The sequence below is a fragment of the Podarcis pityusensis genome (assembly GCF_964106645.2).
Source record: "Podarcis pityusensis genome assembly, chromosome: 1".
Taxonomy (NCBI): domain Eukaryota; kingdom Metazoa; phylum Chordata; class Lepidosauria; order Squamata; family Lacertidae; genus Podarcis; species Podarcis pityusensis.
Window position 1 is genome coordinate 19,801,682 of NC_138028.1, and position 26,390 is coordinate 19,828,071.

A 26,390-nucleotide genomic window follows, 5' to 3' on the forward strand; every position below is an offset into this window, starting at 1 on the left:
TCCACAGAGATATGTACTTACAAAGCCACATTACTGATTGGTTCAAATACAAAAAAAGAAGCAGCTTCTTCAAGCTTAAAATTAAATCCCCCCCTTCAATTGTTTGTATTCATGTGCTTTCCCCCTACTCTACCATGCAAGGTTAAGTTGGACACTATGTGATAATATGTAATAAGTACCCTATTGTTTGTCTTTTGAAAAACAAAGTAGGTCGGAAAATAGCAATTTACTCCCCCCTTTTAACAGACTCAAACTGAGCACACTGTTAATTGATGGTTTTAAAACCAGCTTCTATTTACTGAATACTTTTCTCGGCATCGTTCTTTTCACATAGTTTTCCAACTAGCAAGAGACAATTAAGTCAATTTGACCATTTTGAGACACCACTATTTTACACGTTCGAAAGAAACCAAGCCACTGTGGGATTGTGCTGTTTTTTTATTGTTTTCCATGGAGAAATACATCATCTGTTTACAAAATAGCTCTTGAAAAATACAAGGAGTACAGATACTATAAAACAAAGCAACTCCAGTCATGAGACACCTACGTACATCATGCGAAAGCAACAGTCTGATCTCCAGGTTATGAAAACTAGAATTAAAAAGTCACTATACAGAAAAGATTCCAAGTTCCCAGCTTGGCAAAACTTGGGTGCAGATACATGAAACGTTTAATAAAATGAAAAAAAAAAAAAAATTCCTCATGTGTAAACAAAATGAGACTAAATTTGTGCCTGGCAAGTTCGATCTAAACTCCATAGCTACACAAAATACACAGACAGTTTGTACACTTCAACTGTTAGTTAAACCTTTTGGACTGGGTCCCGGGGGAGAGGGAGGGTGCAAGGTAATATTACGGGAGCGAAGGTTGGGTCACAGGAGGCTGTACAGGGCAAGGGCAAGAATTTTGTATACTAAGCATCGTAGACAAAAGGGCAGAAAATAAAATCTTGGTTACTGCACAACTGGGGAGGTCGGGAGAGTAAGCTGCAATCTCTTGGCTTTGGAAAATTAACTTATGGGGGGGGGAAGGGGAAGAGCAAGTAATTTTACTTTAACATGGAAATGCACATGTAGGAGGATTGAGCACAATGCAGGGAAGGAAGTCATTAAACATGCTGATCAGAAAATATGGGAAGAGCAATTTAACCATCCCCACTTAATTTTGATTGAATCAAAAGTTATATATAGCTTGTTATCTCCATCTGATAATCACTGGCATTCCTCACTTTCTGCTGCTTAGTCACGTGAGATTTTCATACCTCTTTAAACAAAGTTGCCGCTAGTCATTTTTATAGCTCTACAGAACAAAACGAAGACAACTGGGCAAGGAGAGCTTATCAGGTTTTCAAGTGTCTGCTAGAATTGTGATTTAAAAGAAAACGCTCAGAATGTAAAAACTACTTTCAGGTGAGCTACCTAAAAATAAAATAAAATAAACTTAAAATCCTATAGGGTAAGAAAGATCTGCCTTCATATATATATATTTAAAATTTGAGATGTTTGTAATGCAGACAGGACTTTTATGGAGTGTACAAAACTCTTATATTTAGTGATGAAAAGGCCATCAAGACAGAGTTAAATGCTTCACAGGCACACTTTATTTACTCCATTTCAGTCATTGGGGGGGGGGGGGGGGCGTGGCACTTGTGCCTGAAGGGCCACAGAGTTATAGAGCTTTTGTAACCACCATCATGACCAGTTAAAAGAAATACCAGCATTTGACGGACGACATTAGTCCAAATTTAGGCATACAAACTGAAACACAAGTTAAATGCAAAAGCTTTTCTCCCCCCCCCCCCGCCTCCAAGAAATATGATGACAGGTACAGGAAGGGAATAGGAGGGGATCCGATTAGCTGAATGAAAAATTATTTGCTTTTTGATAGCTGATTTGTATGCACCATAAAATAATCCTATAAATAAAAAATAGACCACTTCTTAATCATGCCCCGCCAAATACCCAATACTTGTTTTCTCAAACTTATAACCTCAAGATTTGACATTTTCTTTTAAAGTTTTACTCTGGGTTATTGGTAACAGACCATTCTCTAATTTGAAGGTTGCAGATATTGAAGAATATCTCCAATAAAAATAAAAAAAACCTATCAAGCTGAAACGCTAAAATTAGTCATATTTCAATAAAAAAGTACATAAAAGTGCATTTTAAGGGATTCTTTTGCCAGTTTAAGCTCTATTTTTGTGTGTGTGTGTGTGTTCCAAACAATGCATCAACATAAATCCAATCAGTGTCAAATATGGCTAGAAATAGTATTCCCGTTCCTTTTGAAAGGCAGTAATCCTTTGAAGTATTCAATGTAAAACTGTTGCTAACACATTTAATAGTACTCCTGACTTCACATACTAACCTGGACTTCCAGATCAAGTGATTATAGCCCAGCAAGGGAAGTGCAGAAAACACACCTAAATCCATCTGCGTTCACATTCTCGTCTTGCACTCTCTGTTCTCCATTTCAGCATTTAGAAGACAATAGGTTGAATTGGCAGATACTGTTTATGGACCCCTGAGGTTGGTTTTATCGATTCAATCTTAGTTTTATTGAATTTTTGATAACCGGAATAGGGTTTGCAGGGAGAGCAGGAATATCTGAAAGGTCTGTACTGGGCATTTTCTGATGGAGTGGAAAAGTGAGAAAAAAGTGTTAGGACACATAATTTCAAGCACAAATGGAATTAGGAACATGTCCAACAATGCCAAGTGTGTTGCATTATTAAATTCTCCCACTGCCATAATGGTTTCAGTCACGCCCAACCTCTTTATTTTGGCCTTGTAGGTAATGAAAATAAGGAGGATTGCATAAAATTTACATAAGTCTTGTCTGGGTCTTAAACTCATGGTCCTTCACCCTTCCTCTCTTTGCCATTTGGGTGGGCAGGGGATCCTGGCACAATGAGAAATGCAGTCAATCTACCCTTCTGCTAGGATGTCTACAAAGGTTGAGAAATCAAGTGACATGCTATGGTGAATGCATGAATGCTTGCAGGTGGAGTCATAGAACTGAAGGGTTGGAAGGGACAATGAGGGTCATCTAGTTGAACCCCCTGAAATGCGGGAATTTTCTGCTTGAACTCATGACCCTGAGATTAAGAGTCTCGTGCTCTACCAACTGAGCTATCCAGGAGGATAGCAAACAACAGCTTCTCATCCATGGCTGTGTGGAACAGGTCTCTGGACCACTTGCAGCATCCCCCAAACTCTACCTATCATGGAGTTATTGGTGCCTTGTGCGATTTATTACTATGAAACGAAACTCGAGTACCTGAGGAGCTTGCAGTGATACTGTTGTCGGAAGGGTTTCTGGTTGAGAGGCCATCTCTGAATCTGTATCAAGTGCTTCCTGAAAAGGCAGAAACAAAAATGGTATGAGCAAGATCCAACATAACTTTAGCACCAGGCATTTAAGAGTTGATGCTATAGCACAGCTGGTAGCACACAAGCTTAATTATCACACAGTGGGTGGCGCTGTGGGTTAAACCATAGAGCCTAGGACTTGCCAATCAGGTTGGCGGTTTGAATCCCCGCGATGGGGTGAGCTCCCGTTGCTCGGTCCCTGCTCCTGTCAACCTAGCAGTTCGAAAGCACGTCAAAGTGCAAGTAGATAAATAGGTACCGCTCCGGCAGGATGGTAAATGGCGTTTCTGTGCGCTGCTCTGGTTCGCCAGAAGCGGCTTAGTCATGCTGGCCACATGACCCCGACGCTGTAAGCCGGCTCCCTCGGCCACTAAAGCGAGATGAGCACCGCAACCTCAAAGTTGTCCGTGACTCGACTTAATGGTCAGGGGTCCCTTTACCTTTGTACCTTTACCTTTATAACAGTGGTGCTGCAGCATCTTCCACAAGCACCCTCCTTCATTAGAGGCTTTTAAGCAGAAATTGGAGGGCCGTCTATCACAGATTTTTTATTTCAGATTCCTGCATTGCAAGTGGTTGGACTGCATGACCCTATGGGTACCTTCCAACTCTACGATTCTATTATTCACTTAACATGCAGAGCATGCGGAAACCTAAGTTTGGAAGTAATAGTATTTTCCCCCCTACACTTACTGCTGTGGTAATGTATTTTACACAGTGTCCTGTTTACACACTGCTATTTCACCCTGTTTAATCTGCAGGGTGAAGGGGAAAACAGTGATTCTCTCATATTCCCTGGCACTGTGTGTGGGGAGGATGGTGCCTTTGAAAAGGGCAATGCAGTGATACCTTGCGTTACAACACTTCGGGTTACAGACTCCGCTAACCCAGAAGTAGTACCTTGAGCTAAGAACTTTGCCCCAGGATGAGAACAGAAATTGCATGCTGGCGGCGCGGCAGCAGGCCCCATTAGCTAAAGTGGTACCTTAGGTTAAGAACAGTTTTGGGTTAAGAACGGAGCTCCGAAACGAATTAAGTTCTTAACCCGAGGTACCACTGAATGAGCTATTAATGTCAAGGAGGATAGAAATAGTTACACACTATTCCTGAGATTTTTCCATACCACCTATTTTAAGCATTCTGGGGTAAGTACTGTAAACTCCTGCCTCTTACAGGTCTTCCAGGATTAGATTCAACAACCTATTGCTGGCCAAGTGCAAACAACAGGCAAATATTCAGCATTAAAATGACAGTATCTAGACAACACGGGTGCTCCAAACAATTAAAAGAGTCTCGTTGCATCTTAATGACCAACAAATTTATCATGGCACAAGATTTCACGTTGACAGATGCATGAAGTGAAATCTTAGTTGGCAGGTATATAAAGAAGAAAACTGTACGGTGGGAGTTGGATGACAAAAATGATTACAGCTTAAATTTATATTAAACAGGCACACCTTTAACAGCACAAGATTGGTGATAATTGCTGAGATGACTGTATTAATACCTGGAGGGGGCAGGGAACCATTTGTAAGAAACAGTCAGAGATAGCACAGGAACCATGGCATTGGTAAGCTAATTAACACATGTAATGTGATAAAAATCTTTTGTCTCAATTTAACCTAGAAGTGATGCCACTAAAGTGATCGATGAATTGTAATTCTGTTGTTCCATTTGATTGGCTATAGTGGACTGGATGGATCTTTGACCTCATCTAGGAGGTATCTTATGTTCTTAATATGCTGAAGCTGTCAGAAATGGAAGATGCTAATTTTTAACTGCTGTTTTCAAAGTAAACATGGATTTATCAATGCAATTTCAAGCCTGTTTTTTTGCTCCCAAACCAATCTTTTTTCCTCACTTAGGCCTCTCTGCATTATGCAAAGTATCTCCATGAGGAACAAGAAAACAAAGTAGCCCCAAAACTTGAACGTACAAGCATCATGTTTCAGAAGCTGTGGGAATCAGAGTACAGTGGTGCCTTGGTTTAAGAACAGCTTAGTTTATGAACAACTTGGATTCAGAACGCTGCAAACCCAGAAGTAGGTGTCTTGCTTTGTGAACCTTGCCTTAGGAGCAGAACATGTTCCGCTTCCCGTTGAGTGTAATTTGAGTCCCCCGCTGCTATGGGAAAGCAAGCCTTGGATGAAGAACGCTTTGGTTTAAGAACAGACTTCCAGAACGGATTAAGTTTGTAAACCAAGGTACCACTGTACTACAGTTGTATGAGAAGTTTACCTTAGTTTCTGCTTTATCGTGATCACTCGTATCAAGACAGCTAGCATCTTCATTCACTTCCTCCTGTCACAAAACAGAACAAAAATTAACATCTTAAAAAGGACACCAGGTCATGATGCAAGACTAACCTACACGGTTGGAATTAGAGGAATGTAAACTGAAGAGGATGAATGTGAGGCAACTTTCCTGTCCCCTCCTCCTGAAAAGCCTCTCCCAAGGCACAAGAATATGGATTCCCTGAATTGGATGGAAAGTATTTCTGGTGCTAATTGATAAAAATCTGGGAGAAGTGCTCTCCATAAACTAAGCTGTGGGAAGTGCCTTCGCCTGATTTTTCTCTGATCTCTCACTGCTCCCTGTGCCAGTGTGCACCCTCTGACTCTTGGGAGAGGCTTCTTGAGAACAGGACATAAGTAGATTCAAATATTTCGTTGGAGTCCAAGAACGATATGCTGAAGGAAAATAGTTGGTAGCAGTGTTTCACAAAGGGAAGGCTTGCAAAGAAGGATTTTGACAGATGGGCAGCCCCGCCGCTGTCAATCATTCAGCATCTTAATGACGGCATTTGAGTGAGTGACAGGTACATGATCCCACACACCTGTAGGATTTGGCCTGCGAGGCTGGTCCTGATTAGGATCTGCCACCCAAAAGTTCCCCACCCCTGCACTAAATCCAGACTAAAGCCAAGCAAGTTCTTTCATCTCAGCAAGAGGCCACCCCCCCAACCCCACCCCACAACAAATGCAGGTTTGATCAAATGAGTGAGTCTGACCAGAAGTGTTTGATAGTGAGACAGATTCTGTTACAGCTTGAATTGCTGGAGCTGCAGAGATATTTTTTGCACTTGTACATATCTGTATCTGCATCGCCTACAAACTGCAACAGTAAACTATTCAGACCTTAAGCTGTGTGTTGACTGGAACTGGGAGCAACTTTTGCTACATGGGTATCTCCCAAAACATGTTATGTGCAGATAACACATACATCCCTCTCACTAACCCTGCTAACTCTGGAATCACCTAGGAATCTTCCACAGGATGTCTAAAATAGCTGGAAAAAGCAACTTGTAGTGAGAAGGCTGAACTGTGTAAAACCTTTTGCTTGCATTGCCTGCTAATTCCTATGTTATTTTCACTTGTATTGAATTGTTCAAAGAAATCTCATTGGCTGTCATAGGCAACCAATGAATTCACCACCTATTTAAAAACTCTGTTCCCAGGACTGAGGAATTAATCCTATAGTTTTGGTACCACTTCCTGGCAGCATACACAAAAAAACTCAAATCAATAGTAAATAAAATTACCTCTTCAGTCTTTATTTTTTTGGGAGACTCTTCTTTATGAGGGGATGATGTCCTCTTCACACCTGCTACAGGGCTAGTTACTTTCGGTGTGGTGTTTCCTGAAGGTCTCTGTGGTTGGTTGACAAGACGGGTTGAAGACACTACTCTAGAGATGGTAGGCTTTGGTGGTGGAGAGATGGCTGGCTGTGTGGCAGTTTGAGGAATGCTTTCACTTGAAGAACCTTGGGAAATATATTGTAACGATTACCATGAAATCAAATATTCAGCATGTGATCCCACGAGCAAGGCTGTACATTTAGAACTAAAAATAAATAAATCAAGAGTTCTGTGCCTAAGTAATCCAAGTCCTACACTGAGGAATTTTGTGGCCTGGATAATTTTCTCAAATTGTGCAAATCTCCAGTGTTTTCATATTGTATGTTATTTGTTACCCAAATTTGCTTTTTTATACAATTTATTCCAGCTTTCCAAATCATGTGGCTGAGGGACACTATGGGCCATCCTCAATCACTGATTCAACACACCTTTCTGGCACCTGAGATTTCAACAAGCATTGCTCGCACACTTTAAAACATATATTTATGTCTCAAAAGGCTACCAGTTCTCTTTAAAAACAAAAAAGAGCCCAGTTTCTCAGGAATCAACACTTTATACTTCTTTTGCACTCCCACAGAATCACAACATATGTACAGCTCTGCTCAAAGACATTTCAGTTTTCAAGGTCAAACTGCATTCAACAAGAACATTAAATGGCTACTTGGTGGGGTGGAGGAATCAAGCGTTTATGTAATACATCATACTACAAAACATGGGTTTCAGTACTTAATCTTGCCCTTGGGAAATCTGGTATTGCATTAAAAAGGTTCTAAACCTTGTTGTTACTGAGCTTTAAGCAATGACTGAAGGCTCAACGGCCATGAGTTCTGTCTTTCAGTGCTCAGAGCTCCACGGCAGGAAATACTGCCATCTGAAGGCATGCAATACATCAAATTTATAAGTCACAGTATTTATGCTGAGTTTCAAATCTGGGGCTCCTTGGCAGAGCTCTCAATGCCATGACAGAGAATTCCTAATACTGACGACCTGACATTATCAAAAGCGTAACTTTGTTTATGTTACTGTCTAGAGGAAAGACAACCATTGTATCACATTCCCTATCATTAAGATACTGACCAGCACTGGACAGCTGGTTAAATAATGGGTTATTATTCACATGTTTTATTACATGCACACTCTAGGGCAGGATAAGATTTTCTGTTTCCATATTGCCAAAATATTTTAGGGGTGGGTGACAAGGACAATAAAGCTGGTAAATAACTTCGATTTTGTCAGAGGAACAATGCCGCTTAGCTGCTGTGCAATCATTGTGTAACCATATTGTGAAGAGCACAAAGACCATTTTAAAAGATTCTGAACTTCCAAAAGTAATTCTGCTGTTTGCATTTTGGCTGCTTTATCAGCATGTAATTTCACAATACAAGTTGCAAAGTATACGACAATATTTGTACTGCAAATAAGTTTCTGCCAAGTGGCAAATCACCAACAATTTTAAAGAGAGAAAAAAATGACTTAATGGACAACTAACTTAGAAAGGTAGTATTTGCATAATATTATTATGTTCCTACCCCCTGAGCTTTCACTGGAATTTGTTTGTGGCACAGTGACTTCAGAAGCCTGTATGTTGGTCACAGATGCTGCCGTCACAGCTGGAGGAGGACTGCTTCTGCTAAAATAATTTGTTTGAAAAAACACAACACATTCATGAATTAAAGCAAGCCCACACAACTTGCAACTCACCAAGTCAAATAGTTCAGCAGCATCTAGAGAGGCTTGATAAGCCTCCTGGATTTACTAACTCCCTAGGGGTGTACAAACAGGATAGCTGAACCTGGCAAGCCAGAATACATGGCTGAGGGGCTGGCGTTCAGCTTGGTGGGCCACAATCTGTACGTGCTCGAATCACAATTATCAGCATATAAGTTTCAATCCATCAGAAAGCATCAACTTGGTGAAATACCCTCATTGGCAATTCTGCACAAAGTGTTAGAAGAGACAGGCCATCAATGATAGGAGACAAAACATAGAGAGAAATAATGCTTGCTTTTGTCTGAATAACTACTCTAGTACCAGGAAGTTCTTGTAAAAGCACTATGGTTGTGGTGGCTGAAACAGTAGGATGGGAAGAAGGAGCAACGGTGCTTAATTAGTTCACCTTGAAAGTAGGGATGGATGTTCTGCATAGATGGAAATGTGCCGAGACAAGGAAAACAAACCCAGCAAGCATTTGTTTCCTTTTACTTTGAGATAAATGTGGTTTAGATAATGTTGTCATCAGATAGCTGAATTCTTACCCCTGAGAGCTTCCAGAACTGTTCAATGGACTTGTCTTCATAGCACTAGTAGGAGAAGGCACAGATGTGCTGTTATCACTATCCATAGATAAGTCTAGGCTGCTGTCGTTCAGCGCTGTCAGCTTGACCCCTTCTGTCGAATGCTGAAATCGGTGAGACCATAAATCACAAAATGCTATTCAGGAGCAGTAAGAAACTCTACTGTAATTTGGCAGAAAAATAGTGACATCCTATATGGCCACCTGTCGGCAGGACAGACTTACGATGGTGCAACAGGAATTCCCCCCGCACTGCCAAAATCTGCCCTGGAAGTGGGAGAATCTTCAGGGCAGATTTGGGAAGGGGATGGGTTACAGAGAAAGAGAAGTCTGCTCATACCATGCCTGTTATCTTTAATTCACTCTCTCCTATATATCAATACGAAAGCTTTGTACATGTGCAAATCCCTCCCCTCACTGACAAGAGTGATGCCTGATGGGGGCTTGAGTGAGGCATGTCTAACTGACACCACATCAGAAAATTCTCCATTATTTCCTAAAATTTACATTTTTGGGGGGCCAAAAAGCAAGCAAGCAACATTGCACAAACTGGATCAGATGCTGCTTTCTTATCACTATGAAGGGGAGTAGAAAAGACCAAGTGTCTAATTACAAAGTTGAGATTGCTTCATAAGCAACATTTGAATAGGGACATAGATGCTTCCGTACACCCAAGTTTGCAGTAGGTCAGTGATCCCTCCTCTTTGCCTTTTCTTATGCAATGCCCATCTCTGGACTTTATGTGAAAGGGTATTCCAGATGAGCTGGTACTTAAAAAAAAATAATAATACCTGGGGTAAGGTAACTTCATTTTCTCACAAGTTCAACAGACCTGCTACAGCAAGTCTGAGACTTGCTGCATAAGGCTGAAATCACTATTGACAGATGTCAAAGCAGTATCTCTGCAAATGCCTCTGAGGATTTTTTTAAACATTGTTCCTTTTAATCCTTGTCCACTGTTAAAAATGAGCAAGTTTCACTAACTTGAAATGCTTCAGGAATTCTGAGCAGTTACCACCCAAACTACAAGTCAAAGATAATCCCAGAATCATGTCAGAGAAGACAAGAAGAGTGGGTTGCCTACAGAGAATTTGGGTATCCTATAATTATGACTACAAATATTTTATGACAAGTTAGTATCATCAGAAATCTGGGATACTAGAATATGCTTGTATTAAGAGTATACACACATATATTTGCCAGTTCATTTGAAGCTTTACCTTTTTCTTTTTCTGAAGCACATGACTAGGTAGCAATTGATGAAGTTGCTTCCTTTTAACATGCATTGCAGCAATTTTCATTTCCATCTCAAACATCTTGCTGTTTATTGCTTGCCTATAAACTATATAACGAGAAGACCGTTAAGATGTTTTACAGTTGGAGAAAGCCCATTACTTGCCTGTCCTGAAAGAAATTTGCATTCCTGAGAATTCTGTTTTTGGAAAGAAAAATGGTACTTTCTTCAATCCTGAGAAAAAGGAATATGCACAGTGCCGCATCATCATGCCAAATGCCTTTCTCCTAACTTTTCAAAAGGCATTATGTGATTTTTACTATTTTTGCCTCAAAGTTTATCCCAAGGTGGCAAAGAAAAAGAGTTGTTACATCTTGTATAGCACCTCCTCTTGGCTGTAGGCAGGGTCACATTGCTCAGACGCTAAGGGACGGGGTTATCCACCTTCCCAGACTGACCTCACATGGCTAGCAAGTTAACAGGATTTTGCTGTAGCTCATAGTTCAGGTTCAGAAAGCTGCACCTACCCAATCACAACTGGGGGAACAGAGATAATAACCAAGGTGGTGTAAGTAATTCTGCAGAAATGTTGCATGAAGCCTCTTTTCCTTCTTGCCTTCTTTAAACTTCAACACTGCTACTAGCAATGTGGTTGCTCCTGCAAATCTGTTTTCCTCTCTTAGCACCACCAAATCACAGGACACATTGCAGCTCCCCCTGCTCTTTCTAAGCCCCCTCTCTGGTCCCCCGAAAACCTGGCCCTGAAATTCTCTGCAGCAGCATTTCACAAGGGCTTTATGCAAAACAAAATAATCATATAGACTTCTTTACATAAACACATTATTTTCTGTAAAATTATGGGCCTGATACAACAACTTACGGTTTAGCAAGGCAGTGCAAAGAAGAACACTCCCAAAGAGCTGCTCTTAGCCACTTTGCTACTCCCTGCCAGACCTTTTTACTGTCACACTAAGCCAAGGTTTGGCTTGGCATGTTATCTGAATTTGGTCTTGTGGTTACGATCTCTCCTCACTAACCACAAGCTGTAGCCAAGAACCAACAACCATGGCTTAGTTTGGCAGCTATAAGGACTGTGGGGGAGCTGCAAACTCCTCTTTGGGAAGTCATATGTTTGCAGTGTGAACTGGCACTGGAAGTGGGAGTTGGTATTAACAGCAAGATGAGAGACTAGTGTTCCACTATGAAAACATGACACCTTCCTATAACTCCAATGCAATATGGAAGTTGGAAAGAAGGAAGTTCAGTGTCAGTGAACCTTAACACAGGGATGTTAGTGTAAGAATGGAAATTCCTGTACTGCCTTGCTATGATAAACAATGCTTCAGAAGTGGAATCTCTCTCAAGAGAAGCCTGAACTTTAGAGCTCTTTCTATCCAGGCTGCCTCTTAATGGTCTTTTTTTGCTTCACAATTCTCCATTTCTATCTTTTAAAGAAAAGCTTCTTTGCAAGTTAACCCTTTTTTGCAATGTCGAAAAGTGGACAGCATTCTGCCTTTTCAGCCCTCACTAACTGCCACTATGATGATCACAGAGAACCAACAAGTTTTAATATTGCTATGTGACTATTTTGCATGTTATGATTCAGATGGGATACAGACAACTGGTCCACTGTGGAAGCTGCAGCACAGGGTGAGACCAACTTTGCTACAATTGTTACTACTGGCCCTGGTCACAGGATCAGACCATTTATACCAACAAATGTTGAAATAATTGTTTTGAAGGAAAATATTTTGCTAGCAGTTGTCAGTAACTGCAAGGACATCTGTGATCCAAGGCAAATCACAATTAACTTAGCTGTCATATTTTTAGAGATAGAACAATTTCCATGAGTCAAGCTTACCAGTGTCAGTAAAAGACTGAATGTCATATGTAAGATCAACACTCAGATTTTCAGAGTTCTCAGTTTTCTTAAACACTAACCCAATCACCCACATTGTACGAAACTCTTCCCTGGAAAAAAATAAAAATAAAGTAAAAACTACCATCACAAATGAAAACAGCAGAAAATTCTAAAAATACACCTTTCAGTAACCAACCATTTCCAACTAGTATTAATTAATTACTGCTACTCTTCAGTGGCCAGCCACAGAAAAAATCATATTGGATGCCATAATACAGTCACAAAAAACCTGAATAACTTGAGAAACGTCATGGTCTTAGGAATATTTCACTTTAAGTCATAATAGATCTACTTCTGATTTACAAAAGAGAATATGCTAAATGTAACGTTCAATAGAAGGCCAAGTTTGCCAATCTGAGTTTTAGATCCACATTAGAATTCCAGCTCATTAGTGTGATTTTCTTCAATGTGATGCAAACCCTCCCCCCGACACACATTTATTATTTTTACCTTTCAGATGCATAAACTGCACCACTGATTTTGGTCTTAAGTAATTTGCAACAAGCAATGCCTCTCCAAAAATAGATACACAACAGCATTTGACTGTTTTGACGACAATAAATGCTTTCAGCTGGGACTGTCTGGTGCCTGATCTATAACAGGAAGGTAGAACCAGAGGTGCCCTTTTGCAAACAAGGCCTAGAAAGTTTAGTTTCCCATTATGTGCAAATGTGGCTAGTGTCTTCAAGCTAGCTCTTGTGCAACAGTTCAGCACAAATGTTATATATTTTTTTCTGCTAGTACATTTCTGGATCTAAACCAGCACTTGTAACACAGTAGAGGTAGTTTAAACTATATATTGTTTAACATGCACAGCATCAATCTTTCTAATGGTTTCCATTTCCTGTATGTATTGACAAAGAACAAGAGAGTTCCTCTTCTGAATGATGTTTTTATATTAAAAGAAGTGTAAATCTTGGTAAAGCATTTGACAATACTAACAGTAAGCCTGATTCCCACCCCTTCACTTTCAGTAAGAAGTTTCTGCCAACAGTCTTATTAAGAGCCTTACTTGTCAGGATTTTCCTTGGGTGCCGGGAATGACTGAGGATTTACATGAGCCAGTGTGATGAATTCATTCTTCTCCAAGCTTCCAACCAAAATACGGATTTTTGACTCTACCAAGCCAACCCTGAATAAAAATAAGCTTGTTAATACTGAGTATTGCAAGTAAAGATACTCTTTTTCTAGTTGAGAAAAGGAAGCTCCAATTATATTAGTACTGGAAACACACACAAAAACTGGGAGGTAAGTACACATGTAACGAAATAATTTTTACTATGTGTACTATGGGTTAGTATCCAGAGATGCCATGAACAGAGTTCCGTTCACAACTCAAGGAGGTTGGGGAAACCCTTCAAACAGTGTGGGAGGGGGCAAAAAGGATGTAGGGGGAATGGGCAAAAAATGCTTCTTTCTCGTTCTGTTAAAAGGATTAAAAGACCTTCTGTAAACATTTGTCCTTTTTGCTTTTATATTCCTAAATAAAACTTTAAACCTACAATTTGTTTCTGGATTTTGACCCCCGCCCCACTGCCAGCCATCCCATTAATATTAAACATTTTGGCATGCAGAACTGAAAACTCTCAGAATAGCCCCAAAGGCGCTCTTAAAAACTGAATGAACTGCTTATACTAGAAAGAGAAGAGGGGAAATGCTGCAACATAGACTCTTCCCCATAATCCTAATACTACGATACTATACACAGGTATCTAGGAGTTAACTTAAGGTTATAGGGATTGAGCTCTCTGTGTCCCTTAATTTTAAGGAAGCCTGTGCAGTAGCAGCAGGTTCAACAATGGCTTAGCAAAGGCTGTAAACTATAACACAGCTTTTGCATTTCTAGTGAGCTACAAATCAAACCCTAAGGTGCATTATCATTCTAAAATATTTGCTCTACTTAAAAGTTTTATACTACTTTTTTTGGAGTAAAATAGCATTCAAGAAAAAGAGAGAGAAAATATCATGGCCTTCATGGCACTTTCCCTCAGTCCCTGGTTTGCAAGGCTTTCAAGTCACAGATTAGACTGAGAAAACACTTAATTGCTAGCCTATGAATAACTTAGAAAAAGTGCTTCATCAAGCTCAGCCTAGCATGCCCTTCCCGTTCCATTATATTTTAAGGCAGGAGTTCCTGATAGCTCTAATTAGCATCTGTGTTAAGACAGGTGGTCCTGAACCCAACTGCTCCTTCAGAGTGACTTGTGCAGCCTGAAACATCTTCACATCCTTAGAATATGCACTAATTATTATTATTATTTAAATTTATATACCGCCCTAAGAACCACAGGTCTCAGGGCAGTTCATAGGATAAAATCACAATATAAAAACACAAAGCATATAATCAAAATAAAAACAAGAACAATGATCCAAATGAAATGTTAACTTTAAAAGGGGAAGAGGCATAGGGAGTGGCCACGTACTCACCACTCTAGTCGCTGTTTTTCTGTTGGTGCACTTGCTAGAAGTACAATATAATGCCTTTGAAGATAAAAAAACAAACATACTATACGATCTTGATTTTGAAAGTTCAGATTATAACTGGTATATTTTCAACACCTCATGAATTTCCAATAAACAAAATCTCATTCTAAGATTAACAATGCCTTCATAGCTTCAGTCAATGGGAAGTGAATATTCATTATGTCTAAGCTACAATTAAAATTCAGGTGACCTTTAGAAGTTATTAAGTTGTTAACATTTATCTGAAAGAGTTGCATTTGTCAAAAATGTATTAACTAATAACATTAGTAGAATCAGCAGAAATACACTCACCAGCCACGTAACTGTAACTGAGAGCAAACAGGGATAAATCATAATGGGGTGGGGGGACTTTATTGGGAAGGGTAACATAAATGTATTTTTAATCAAAAGAAGCAGGCAGGTGTTATTTTTACAGTGCACTGTTAATAAATGCTCTTCTAAATATTAGACACCCCCATGATCCATACCAAGAACTGTGATAAGACTGGTAAAGAATCAAAATAGTCCTGGAATACTACATGAATGAGCAGAGCCTTTGCAAGGCTCAAGTGACACCTCAATCCTAAATACAGATTCCAATCCGAAATACCAAATGTGTTTTGCTGTGTACGAAGCGGCAGTATCGTTCAGTTGTGTGCCAACAACGCTATCCCTTTACTATTGAAATAAAATACTGCATTTGTGGGCACATGATTTCTACGTGGTCTATGAGAACACCTGTGGCAGGATGCAGTAGTGCAATGCAGAAAGCAGAATTTAGCAAACTCTCCGCATGTGCCGATTAGACTTTAATATAGACGGAAGAGCCGCAGCTCAATATTTATTTTTCTATACAATTTATATACCACCCTTCCTCCCTTGCAAAACTGCCAGATCAAGGGAGATTTTCAGGGGAGAATCAGGTGGAAGAATTCAACATCACCAACTGCTCCAGCATATACTGCCCCCACAGCAGCATTACAAAGCAAACAGGCAGTTGGATCTAGATCTGCTGTTCATCCACTTTTGTGAGTTGGATCCAGCAGAGGCTCCTGCTCCACAAACTGGACACTCCCATGGGCAGAGGGTGGCAGTTTTTGCCCTTTTCCATGAGGCCCTCAGCTGTTACAGAGGGTGCTGCAACACTTGGGAGCAGATTTTTGTGGACAGAGGGCTATAGGAATGAAGGGGGAACTGGCCTCTATTGAGCAAACATGATTTACTTGATCCCTGAGAATACTGTCTCTCTTCCTCCTGCAGGAGCACCCATTTTTGTAGAGTTCTGCTCCATGCCAATCCTGAACACACCCCAGGACTGGGAATATTGATTTGCAAATGTGGGCCTGTTGGACATGTTAAAAAGAATAAAACTTGTGTTTTTCAGAAAGGTTCTTTGTAAGAAAGCAGAATCTTATCAGAACCTGTAACTCCATTCTTAGAAACTGGTGCAAAAACATGCACATTAACAACAGATTGTTATAAATAGCAATTTAAGCAAGTCCCAGTTTACAGCTCTTAAGGTTAGTATTAAAATAAAAATAGGGGAAAATTGCCAAGGTCTGGAATCTTTTCATACACACAAATTAAATATAATGGAGGCTTGAGCATCTTGGTGCCAATATGTACAGGTTCTTTTCTGAGTGGATGTCATCATTAAGTGGCTCTTCCTCCCACAGTAGCAGTCTAATTGTTGTTGTTTTTCACAGAAATAATATATAACTCATAATATACCAACAGAATATAATAAATATAATTTTTAAAATGCTAGAAGCAGTTTTTTTAAAAGTTATGTCACAGTATGAAATAATTTGCAAAGCTATCTGAAGGGCAAAGGACACTTTCTGAAAACCATTTTACAATATGAATACTGGTGGAATTAAAATTATGGTGATTCTTGAGAGTGTGTTTTTTGTTGACTGCAACTTTAAATACCAGTCTCCTAAATAGGCCAATCAAACTGTTTCTATTGTAACCATAAACATTTGGAGTTAAGCTTTAGCTGGTTTCTGTAAGCACACAGATGAGAAATTGGCATTTGGAGAACAAACATGGTTTACTTAGCTCCATGTGTAGCTACCAAACACCCTGATCAAAAAAATCTGATCTAGATAAATTATGGATCTAGTGTGCACAACAGTTTATTGAAGATTAGACTGCAGTCAGCATAATTTGTAGAAATGCAGACAACTCTGACAAGCAATACAGTTGGATTTAAGAACGTCTTAAGAACAGCTTCTTCTCCAGAGCGATCTCGGCCCTGAATGGGAAGCCCGGACTTTGAAAGTCATCTAATCTCCCTTGCTGTATTATACTGTATTGATTAATTAGAGTTTTTATGGAGCAGCCAAGTAATTTCGTTGTCCCCGAAGGGGGCAATGACAATAAAGATATTATTATTATTATTATTATTATTATTATTATTATTATTATTTCTTATTAGTTGGCATGTAGGTTTTTCAGCTGGAGTCCAACACTGTAGTCAGGGCTGGGGCTTCAAATTTTTATAACTAGACTCCCACGAGAGGTGGTGGATTCTCCTTCCTTGGACGTTTTAAAGCAGAGGTTGGTCACCTGCCATGTATGATCTAGTTGAGATTCCTGCAGGGGGTTGGACTTGATTACCCTCAGGGTGTCCTTCCAACTCTACAACCCAGGATTTATCAAACCATTATCCAAGACTGTGGAACTCCCTCTGAACTGAGATTAGACAGGCTACCCTCCTTGCTGAGCTTGAGAGCGCATGACTTAAGACTTTCTTGTTCCAGCAGGCATTTTAAGATTGTACTTGGTTCTATGATTAATTTGTACTGCTTTATTGACCCATTTTCTGTGGATTGGTTTTATGTACACAGCTTAGAAATGTGAATAATTAAGCAGTATATAAATGTCTACAGAATAATTACTAGAGTAATTACGAACCCAAAGGTTTTTTTGTTTGTTTGTTTTAAACAGACCTTTCTAAAGTGATCATATGGCGACATCTAGAAATTCCTATTCTGAATTTTTTGGTGAATCAATTTGAGGAAAAACAGACGAATTCATGTTCATCCTTTACTGCAAGGGGAGCTGCTGTCCAGAGTGCCACTGGTATACACAAGCTCTTGGGAATCGCTAAAGGAACTCTCTGGATTCTGACCTTTTGAATGGTGTCAAGAGTCAGGGACATGGATTTATCATATATCATAGTATATCATATCATATATCATTACAAATATTTTCCTTGATGGAAACTGTTAGCTGGCCTGCTATTTGCTGCCTTAATTTAATGGATAGATGGGAAACCACTGATCTTCCTGATGTTCTTAGACAGCAATTCCCATTAGTTCCAGCCTCCAATGCTAATGATCAGGGATAATGGGAATTATAGTCTAGCAATCTCTGGAATGCCACAGGCTTCCCTTTCCTGATTGAACACCTAGTCATCAACATTTTGCATTTGACTCATTAGCCTTCTTTTTACAGCCACTGATCATGCTGGTCTGGCAATTAGATCTCTGTTTTTAACCCCCAAACATACTTAGAGGCTTCTTTATTTCATTTTCTCACAATGTTGTTGTTGTTTTTTACCAAAGGAAATTAATATTAAATAATGTGTGTATGCTAATCTTTCATGCATCGGCTGGAAGACAAGAAGGTGATTTAGCACTGTCAGGATCCTAAAACATCTTCTCAAATTAATATCATGGATTTTAACATAACTTCTTTCACATATACCTGTATTGTAATGAAATTTCTGCTTATATTGCTATGTAAGTGACAACACATATAGGAACCAGACAGGGAGAAGACTGAATATTATGTTTCGGGCAAAGTATTCATGACCTAGTTATCCAACCTTTCAATTTCAAAATCTGGATAACACTAAATGTATACCAAATCCATTTTTCTTCCTTGATGGTCAGAAAACCTACTGCAATTAGGTTTTTGTTTTTTTTAATCTATGCAGCACCTGAATTAAGAAACCTATGACAATTGAGACACTCATATCATTTATAACTGATGGATAAGAAAGGTTTACTTCATGATAAATTAGTCCTAGCATTCCTTCCACTTTGTCAAAATGAGGTGTTAAGAGAAACATCTTCAATATTCCTTGGAATACCAGAGGTGTGCACGCTCATTTTCCATTTTGACACAAAGTGGATTAGCCTCCCAAAATTTGTTTAAGATTCTAGCATTTGTAATGCAAAGAGTTAGAGGAATCAAAACACAGACGCATTATCATGATCATCAGTCTTCTTTTAATGGGTGAAACGCTGCATTGTCATTTTGTTTAGATTAATACATAACCACCCAATACAGAAAATGTTTAAGTTTCAGCTTGGAGTGGCCATCTGACCAGTTTTAACCAAGGGCAAATAAGGTAAGTTTAAAAATAAATAAAATAAACTATGTTACAACTTTCACCCAAATACAAGAAACAGTCAAGAAGCTTTCTTCTTATTAGGAACTCTTAAAATACCTGGCAAGTCTCAACAAATCCTCCAGAAGAGAGTGCTTGCATTTAGCGGGTAACTTTTAAAAAGTGTTTTACTAGTAAATGATTAGAAGCCACAAATATCTTACATTCAAATGAAATGCATACATGTCCCATCATATTTAGGTAAAATTTGTTCAATGTCGTGCAAAGCAGGGTTATCACATCTGTCCACTATAACTATTGCTAGTAAAGTTAGCCAGTTTAAATGAGTGTGAAAGTGTTAAAATACTCATAAAACATCTTTCATGCCATAAAATACATACTTGTATTTTTGAAAGAAGTTTGGAGCTTCAAAAAGTTTGGACCACTCTGCCTTACTCAGCAAAATTTCATCTGTGATAGCAAGACCTGAATTATAAAAACACATTTCAGCCTTTTCATATATTATTTTCTTCATCGGAACAACAGTTTACTGAACACAAGGAGTTAAGAGCATATAAATGAAAATACAGCTACCCAATGAAAGCCAAATGAGTCAGACCATTAGCCTACCTAGGTCAGCAATGTCACCTCTGACTGCCTAGTAGCCCTCCAAGCTTTCCAGCCTCACCTGGAAATGATAGATCGTGAACCTGGAACCTTTTACATGCAAAGAAAGTGCTGTATCCCTGAGCTATCAGCCTGCCCCATATGGAGATAATTTTGAAAGTTTGTTCATAATTTAAGTTAGATGGTGGTATACAACTCTGTACTAAGAAATAACAAACTACAGTTTATTTAAAGTTTCAGACCAAAGCTTCTTTCTCTGCCTTGATATTTCCAAATGGAAAAATATATATATTTTAAATAGGAAGTGGTGGGAATTGAACCTGGGACATTATGAATGGTATCACTGAACTATTTACTTATTTATTCAAATTATTACCAGCCCTTCCATCCAAAGGAGCCCAAGGCAGCAAACAAATAAATACGTTTTTTAAACACCTCATTTATACGGGCTATGTGCAAGTGGCGTTTAAATAAGTTTTGCTTATCGTGTTCAATTATGGCTAAAATAATTAAGATACAACACCATCTTTCCAAGTACTAAAACTGTCTTAAGCGTCCTTTCTGACCAGCATTTTACCAGTGGAACAAGTTTCCAAGAACCCATTTTTCCCCCAGTATCTCCAAACTACCATATATTTATTTCCAGCTGCTGTAAGCAAAGAGAGTACTGGGCTACTGCAATACCCAGAAAAGCTGAAGCTGGATAAGAAGCCACACTTAAGAATTGCTGCTTTCCAATTAGTTTGGAAATGCTATTTCTAAAAGCTTTTACAATTAGAAAAAGCTACTAGATAAGCATTAGCACAATGCCTGGATCCAAACTATCAACACACACAAAATCTAAGGAGGGTTATTTTCATTCTTTCAGGAATAGATGTTCAGAATTCCTTACCTTGCTTAAATTCTTCAACCATCACCATACGTGTAGAAACGGACACATTGTAGGTAGAGTTCTGCTGGGGGTATGCTGGTGTAATTATAGGCATAAGATGGTACCTATCACTGGGGTTTACCTACATATAATAACAGCCAATCAGTTTTCTTCAATCACATTTAAGTTAAAAAATGTGGATCTGTCCACTGAAAAAAAAATCCCTATGTTATATACCACTAGTGACGTCCGTGAGGTAATTAATACTGGCAGCCTACTTCAAACTCAGGAAAAGTGACATATTTTTAAGAGCAGATTAAACTTAATTATCTGTTTTCCAATTGCACCTTTACTGAATGCTAGCCTGTCTATAATTATGAAACTGGAGTGATACCTGACTGATACATGAAGAACTTTATTACCAGGCACACTACGGTTTGCAACCCTTTTGAAATATGTAGTGCATTTTTTTCCTGTAGTATATTAATTGTCATGAAGAGGCCAATTCAAAAAAGTAAAAATAAAAAACTAAGCACCCAACAGGATCAAATGTGTTTAACATATCCTTTATTTAGAACAGTATGTTTGATGAAGGAAGGAAATGTGCAGATGCATGTCAATACTTTTAAAGTTGTAATTATTTTAAGTTGAAACCCTACCATTTCCTTACATGGTTTTCTTTAGCTACTGGAGTACAAAGGACTTGTGTTACATACTGCTCATATGCCAAAGGATAACAAGGCAAAAAACAATCATAACATCTGATGTGGGCTTTTATTAAAGTAAACTTTTTATTGAAAACGAACTGTACAGTCTTCATATACACCAATTTTTGCTTGTGTTGGTCAACCAACAGGCTCCGATTCCACGCACTGTGTAGTCACAATTCTGATATCCAACTGGGTTTCAGCAAGCCCAGAACTCGATTGTGATAGCCACATTCAATAGGGAGAAAAATACCCTATTTTATAATACATGACGTGTAATTCTTGCAGGAGCCCAGGTGCAAGTAATCCTATAGTACTGCTGAAATTAAGGAGATGTGGCCCTAATCAGTGCCAGATAGAAGATTACTGGGAGTCCCGTGAAAGTAACTTGAGTTTTCTAAAGGAAAAATGGGAAAAACTAATGGCAAAAAAGCTACTTACTATTCATGGTTTAGTATAAACACCTGCCTACAGAGTAGACACCTATGGCATAAGTGTACAGTACTGGCCCAACTTTCTATGGTCATCACAGAAATCATAGAGTGAATAAACGGATGCAATACCCAATTTAAGTATACCGTAGAACCTCCGTTTATGTAACCCTCTGGTTACATAAACTTCGGGATGCGTGCGCAGCAAACCTGGAAGTATTTTACTGGGTTTCGCCCCACGCACATGTGCAGAAGCAGTCTGCGCATGTGCAGAAGTGGTCCTCAGGTTGCAGGCACCTCAGGATCCGACCGGATCTCTGGAACGGATCCTGTCCGCAACCGGAGTTACCACTGTATTCACATTTTTAAGACTGCATTTGGGGAATTTTACAGCAAAAAAGAGAAATCCCGAGGCCAAAAACGGGGGTGGGGGGAGGAGAAGGCTTCAAGTAAAAACTTGGGACAAAATTAAGTGACAGCCTACATTTTACAGAGAAAGTAAAACTAACCAGTATTTGTATTTGTAACAAAGGTAGATTCCTTAGGGCTTAAGCAATTTGTTTTAAGCAGTTTGATCTTATAGGGGGAAAAAATAATACACTAACCCTTGGGTCCCATACAGGCAAATTAAGATTGCATTCTTCTGGCTGTTTCAATAGCACTGGATTTGGCCATTCCCTGTTTAGAGAGATTGTAGCACTGAGTAAGAAAAGCACTTATTTATAACAACAAGCAAGCATGTTTGAATGTGAGCCTTCATTTTATACACCAGACGCAGAATCAGACGAAGCTTTTTTCAAAGAAAACTGCCTAACCAGCTTTCTTAAGGAATGGATTTTGTTTTATTCCCTTCAAACAACTTTCATAGCACTTAACTGACAAATGCTTAAGGTTTGGTTTTTAGCCATTCATCTTCAAATGGATACACCTTTAGAGCATACTTCTTTAGGGCTATTGTTATGCTAGAAATATTTATGGGGAACATTATTTGAATATTTGGAATCCATCTCATTCCTCATGTTCAGGATGGGTAACAACAGACAGCAGCAAGATACCAATAGTATGGACACTCCACATAATTTGGCAAATGCATGTAGAATGTCTCCCTATAAATTGTGTCTTTGCTTAAGAGACCCCCTGACACTTGGACACTGGTGTTATGTGCAAACTGATCCTAGGACTGATAGGCAGTATTAATTTTTTTAAAAAATGGTATCTTCAATGCGTCAGCTCTTCTGTCCATAAAAAGTTATTCGTTTTAAGAAGCTAACCTTATTGCAAGTTTGAAGTGCCACTCTAGATTATACTCCACACACACTATGCTACCCATTTGTCTTAGGCCTTAGAAGTATTTGGAACAGCCGGATTATTTATTGAAACCTTGTGTACCAATAGTGCATCGGTGCAATGTACATTTTAAATTTAGTATTCTTACAGGCACAGCTCCCCCAAACTTATCAGTTTTTCCTAGAGAAACCATGCAGCAGCAGCACATGAGCCAAGGTGCTACTATCAATTGAATTCAGCAAATTAACATTAGAAAAATCAAATCTTCAAAGGTTCCAAGAAGGTTTCAGATTATGGGCAGCTAGCATGTGTTGTGCAATGAACTCTGCACTTTTAATTTGAAATCTCATCTCTATATGAGAGCACATGCAGAAATTTGTTAATTCTTGTATATGGAAATAATTCCAGTTACGCAAAATATTTTTTGTGCTTTAGAAGACAGGCAGTTCACTTATCCCAGATATTCCCCTAAACATGTAGCATAATCACATCATACATGAACTGGCAAATGCTGTTCACCTTAAAGAGTTCCCATTTTAACACACCAACCCGTTCAGACTAGGTATGAATGCTGTCTGTGACCCTTTGCTCAATTAGCCCTAAAATGGATAGAGCCACACAAAAAGGCCAGAGCTCCACAAGAGCTCATGTGTTTAAGTGCCTCACATAATGTAAGTAGATGTTTTGCACCGAGGACTATAAAATAAAACCTGACAAGTGTCTTGCAATTTCTCGGAAGGGTGATTAATATTCCTATGAGTAAACTTGTTAACCTGACACCATCTGAAGGAATGTCATAGAAACAACACTAAAATTCAGGGTCTATAATAAATTTTATTTTAGTGTAATCTAAAAAGACATACCATTTAGAAAATACCAAGAAAAATTTATGTACAAGAGTTGATGCTATTGCATTTGGATAAAGCTGGCAAGTTCTTGCTACTAGCATAGCCCAGGAAACTCCACCAAGGAAACCTAGTATATTGGAATAGATGTTGTGCCCTGTTGTTGTAGAGATAAAAGACAAGACAACTTTAGTCACTTTCATTCAACTGGAAATAAGCATTTTTTAAAAATCCATTTTGTAAAACCCCACTTACGTTTAGCCCATAGTTTGATAGCTCTCAGTGTTAATCTGAAATTGTCAATATTTGGTACTAGATGGAGAATTTCATCGGTTACTCTGCAACCTAGAAAACAGAAACCATTTTTCCATCATTAATATTAAAGAAAAGACATTAGACAAAACTGGAGAGTTTTGGGATTACTTTGCTTTTTTCAGAAGAGGGGTCTTTTTTAGCCTAATTATTTTTTAGCCTAACCAATACAAAGCTATGCACAATAAAGGTTATAAGATCACAATATAATATTGTGCTATACTATAACCTGAAAGATGGTAATTCAGCATATACAATTGTCACAGTAAGGCATAGTTACAGCCAATTCTGCATTTCTGTGTCACATCAAGCACCTCCACCATTCCGTATCAATGAGAATTTATGCCTTTGTTAAGCCCTTGCTTGACTCCCATTGCAAATTATTGCACTACTTTATGTTATCTCAAATTGTTTGTGGGACTGGGATACACAGGGTTATATCTAGCCATTTTGCTTAGCTGACAGTAAGGCTTCCATCAGTGGAACTGGGAGGGACACAGATATAAGAAGAGGGGGGTGCAGGGGATCCCCAAGATTGCTTTTCTCTCAATTTCTCTGACAGCTGAGTGACAACTCTTAGATACAACCCAAACAGATTAAATGAACTGTCTGATTTAAGCACAAATTCAGATACTTTGTAACTGAACAAAATTAAGAGCTGAAATTGCATAGAGTGATATGTATGTTTGCCTTAAGCCATATTAAGGAATGGGAAAACACACACACACTTATACATCAATCAACCTTAATTCTGTCTATGGTTAACATTGAACAGACTAATTATCTTTGCAAAGGAAGGTCAGCAGAATTCAGATTCTTGCAGTGTGCAACAATGTCATTAAAACTACCTCTAAACAGTGTTTTGACAGCTACTTTAACAATTATTACACTTTTAATCAATGTATGCTGAACAACTATTATGCGATAATGAAATATGCAGTATCTTCTGTTGCCACAGAAAATATTGGTATGAAGTTTCAAAAAAGCTACCTTCTCAATTATAAAAAAGAATACCAAATGAAATTATAACTTACCATTAAGACTTCGTATGCATCTAATGTCTAAATTTTTAAGAAGACTATCATCTCGAAGGTCTAGGTCTTCAGGAATAGTCTGAAGTGCTAATCGGGCAAACAATATATCAATCTAAAATAAGCAAGAACAAAGAAGTGAAGTATGTTATCATTCCATTGTTATGCTAATCATTAAGTCTACGAACTGGTTTGGGTTTTTTTTTAAAAAAAGTCCACAAAATGTACTTTGTAGAGACAGTGCTGCTTAGTTTCTCAGTTTGTATAGCCAGTGATTTCAGGATCACCTGCTTCTCTGGACACTGGATGCAAATTTAAACTGTTGCATCACCACTGCTTTATAATTAATTATGAGACAGAAGAAAAAGAATCCTCATTTACCCCTCATAGTAAAGTAAGGATTTGCCAAGGACACAAGTTTGCATCATATTAATGAACTCGGGACTGCTGCCCTCCTTCCAATTACACTTCACCTGCCAAGCTCCCAGCTCCTTCAAACCCACCCTTGCCTACCCATTACTCCCAGCATTGCCCAATCCTCATCCCTTCACTGCTTGCTCCAAACTTCCCCTCCTCTAGCAGCTCACCCAAATCCTAAGGTCCTGCTGCTGTCATCACTTAGAGAAAAAAGGGAAAAGAAGAGGAAAGTCTTTCGCTCCTTCACCATGCTCTGCCACCAACAATCATGCATTTTGAAATGTACACTTCCTACTGGTGGCGATGGACTAAGCAGAGAAAGACTTTCATCCTCTATCACGGTAATAGTGACAACAGGGAGTGTGTGAAAGCCAGTCTGCTCACTTGCTCTACTTGACCATTTGCCTGTCGGCTCACTCGGCCAGGCTGCCCACTTGAACCCTGGAGTTCCCTTGACCTGTTGTGCATGTACGAGACTAATGGTGGGGAGCAGAAGCAGCAACAACAACACAAAAGGCAGCAGCTAACTGCAGCATGATCTTTTTCTTACAAAGGTATTACATAGCATGTAAGACATATTGTTGACAAATTGGGGAGCATT

The 26,390-nt window shown here is 39.0% G+C and overlaps 1 protein-coding gene across 3 annotated transcripts in view; it reads right to left on the minus strand.

Annotated features, from left to right (window-relative positions):
* Window positions 1–420: 420 nt before the first annotated feature.
* PAPOLA (poly(A) polymerase alpha) overlaps window positions 421–26,390 on the minus strand; it is a 52,690-nt gene continuing 26,720 nt past the window's right edge. The window contains exons 7-22 of one of the 3 annotated variants that reach the window (XM_080972732.1): window positions 25,376–25,487; window positions 24,285–24,374; window positions 24,048–24,186; window positions 22,503–22,575; window positions 20,781–20,901; window positions 19,663–19,747; window positions 14,884–14,937; window positions 13,469–13,588; window positions 12,397–12,506; window positions 10,522–10,643; window positions 9,264–9,406; window positions 8,538–8,635; window positions 6,913–7,133; window positions 5,610–5,672; window positions 3,280–3,357; window positions 421–2,631 (exon numbers count right to left, since the gene is read on the minus strand). In XM_080972732.1, the coding sequence (XP_080828858.1) occupies window positions 2,536–2,631; window positions 3,280–3,357; window positions 5,610–5,672; window positions 6,913–7,133; window positions 8,538–8,635; window positions 9,264–9,406; window positions 10,522–10,643; window positions 12,397–12,506; window positions 13,469–13,588; window positions 14,884–14,937; window positions 19,663–19,747; window positions 20,781–20,901; window positions 22,503–22,575; window positions 24,048–24,186; window positions 24,285–24,374; window positions 25,376–25,487 (1,725 nt within the window). In that variant the 3' untranslated portion in view covers window positions 421–2,535. Of the gene's footprint in view, window positions 2,632–3,279; window positions 3,358–5,609; window positions 5,673–6,912; window positions 7,134–8,537; window positions 8,639–9,263; window positions 9,407–10,521; window positions 10,644–12,396; window positions 12,507–13,468; window positions 13,589–14,883; window positions 14,938–19,662; window positions 19,748–20,780; window positions 20,902–21,526; window positions 21,864–22,502; window positions 22,576–24,047; window positions 24,187–24,284; window positions 24,375–25,375; window positions 25,488–26,390 lie in introns of those variants that run through there. The other 2 variants (XM_080972731.1, XM_080972733.1) reach the window with 2 other exon arrangements.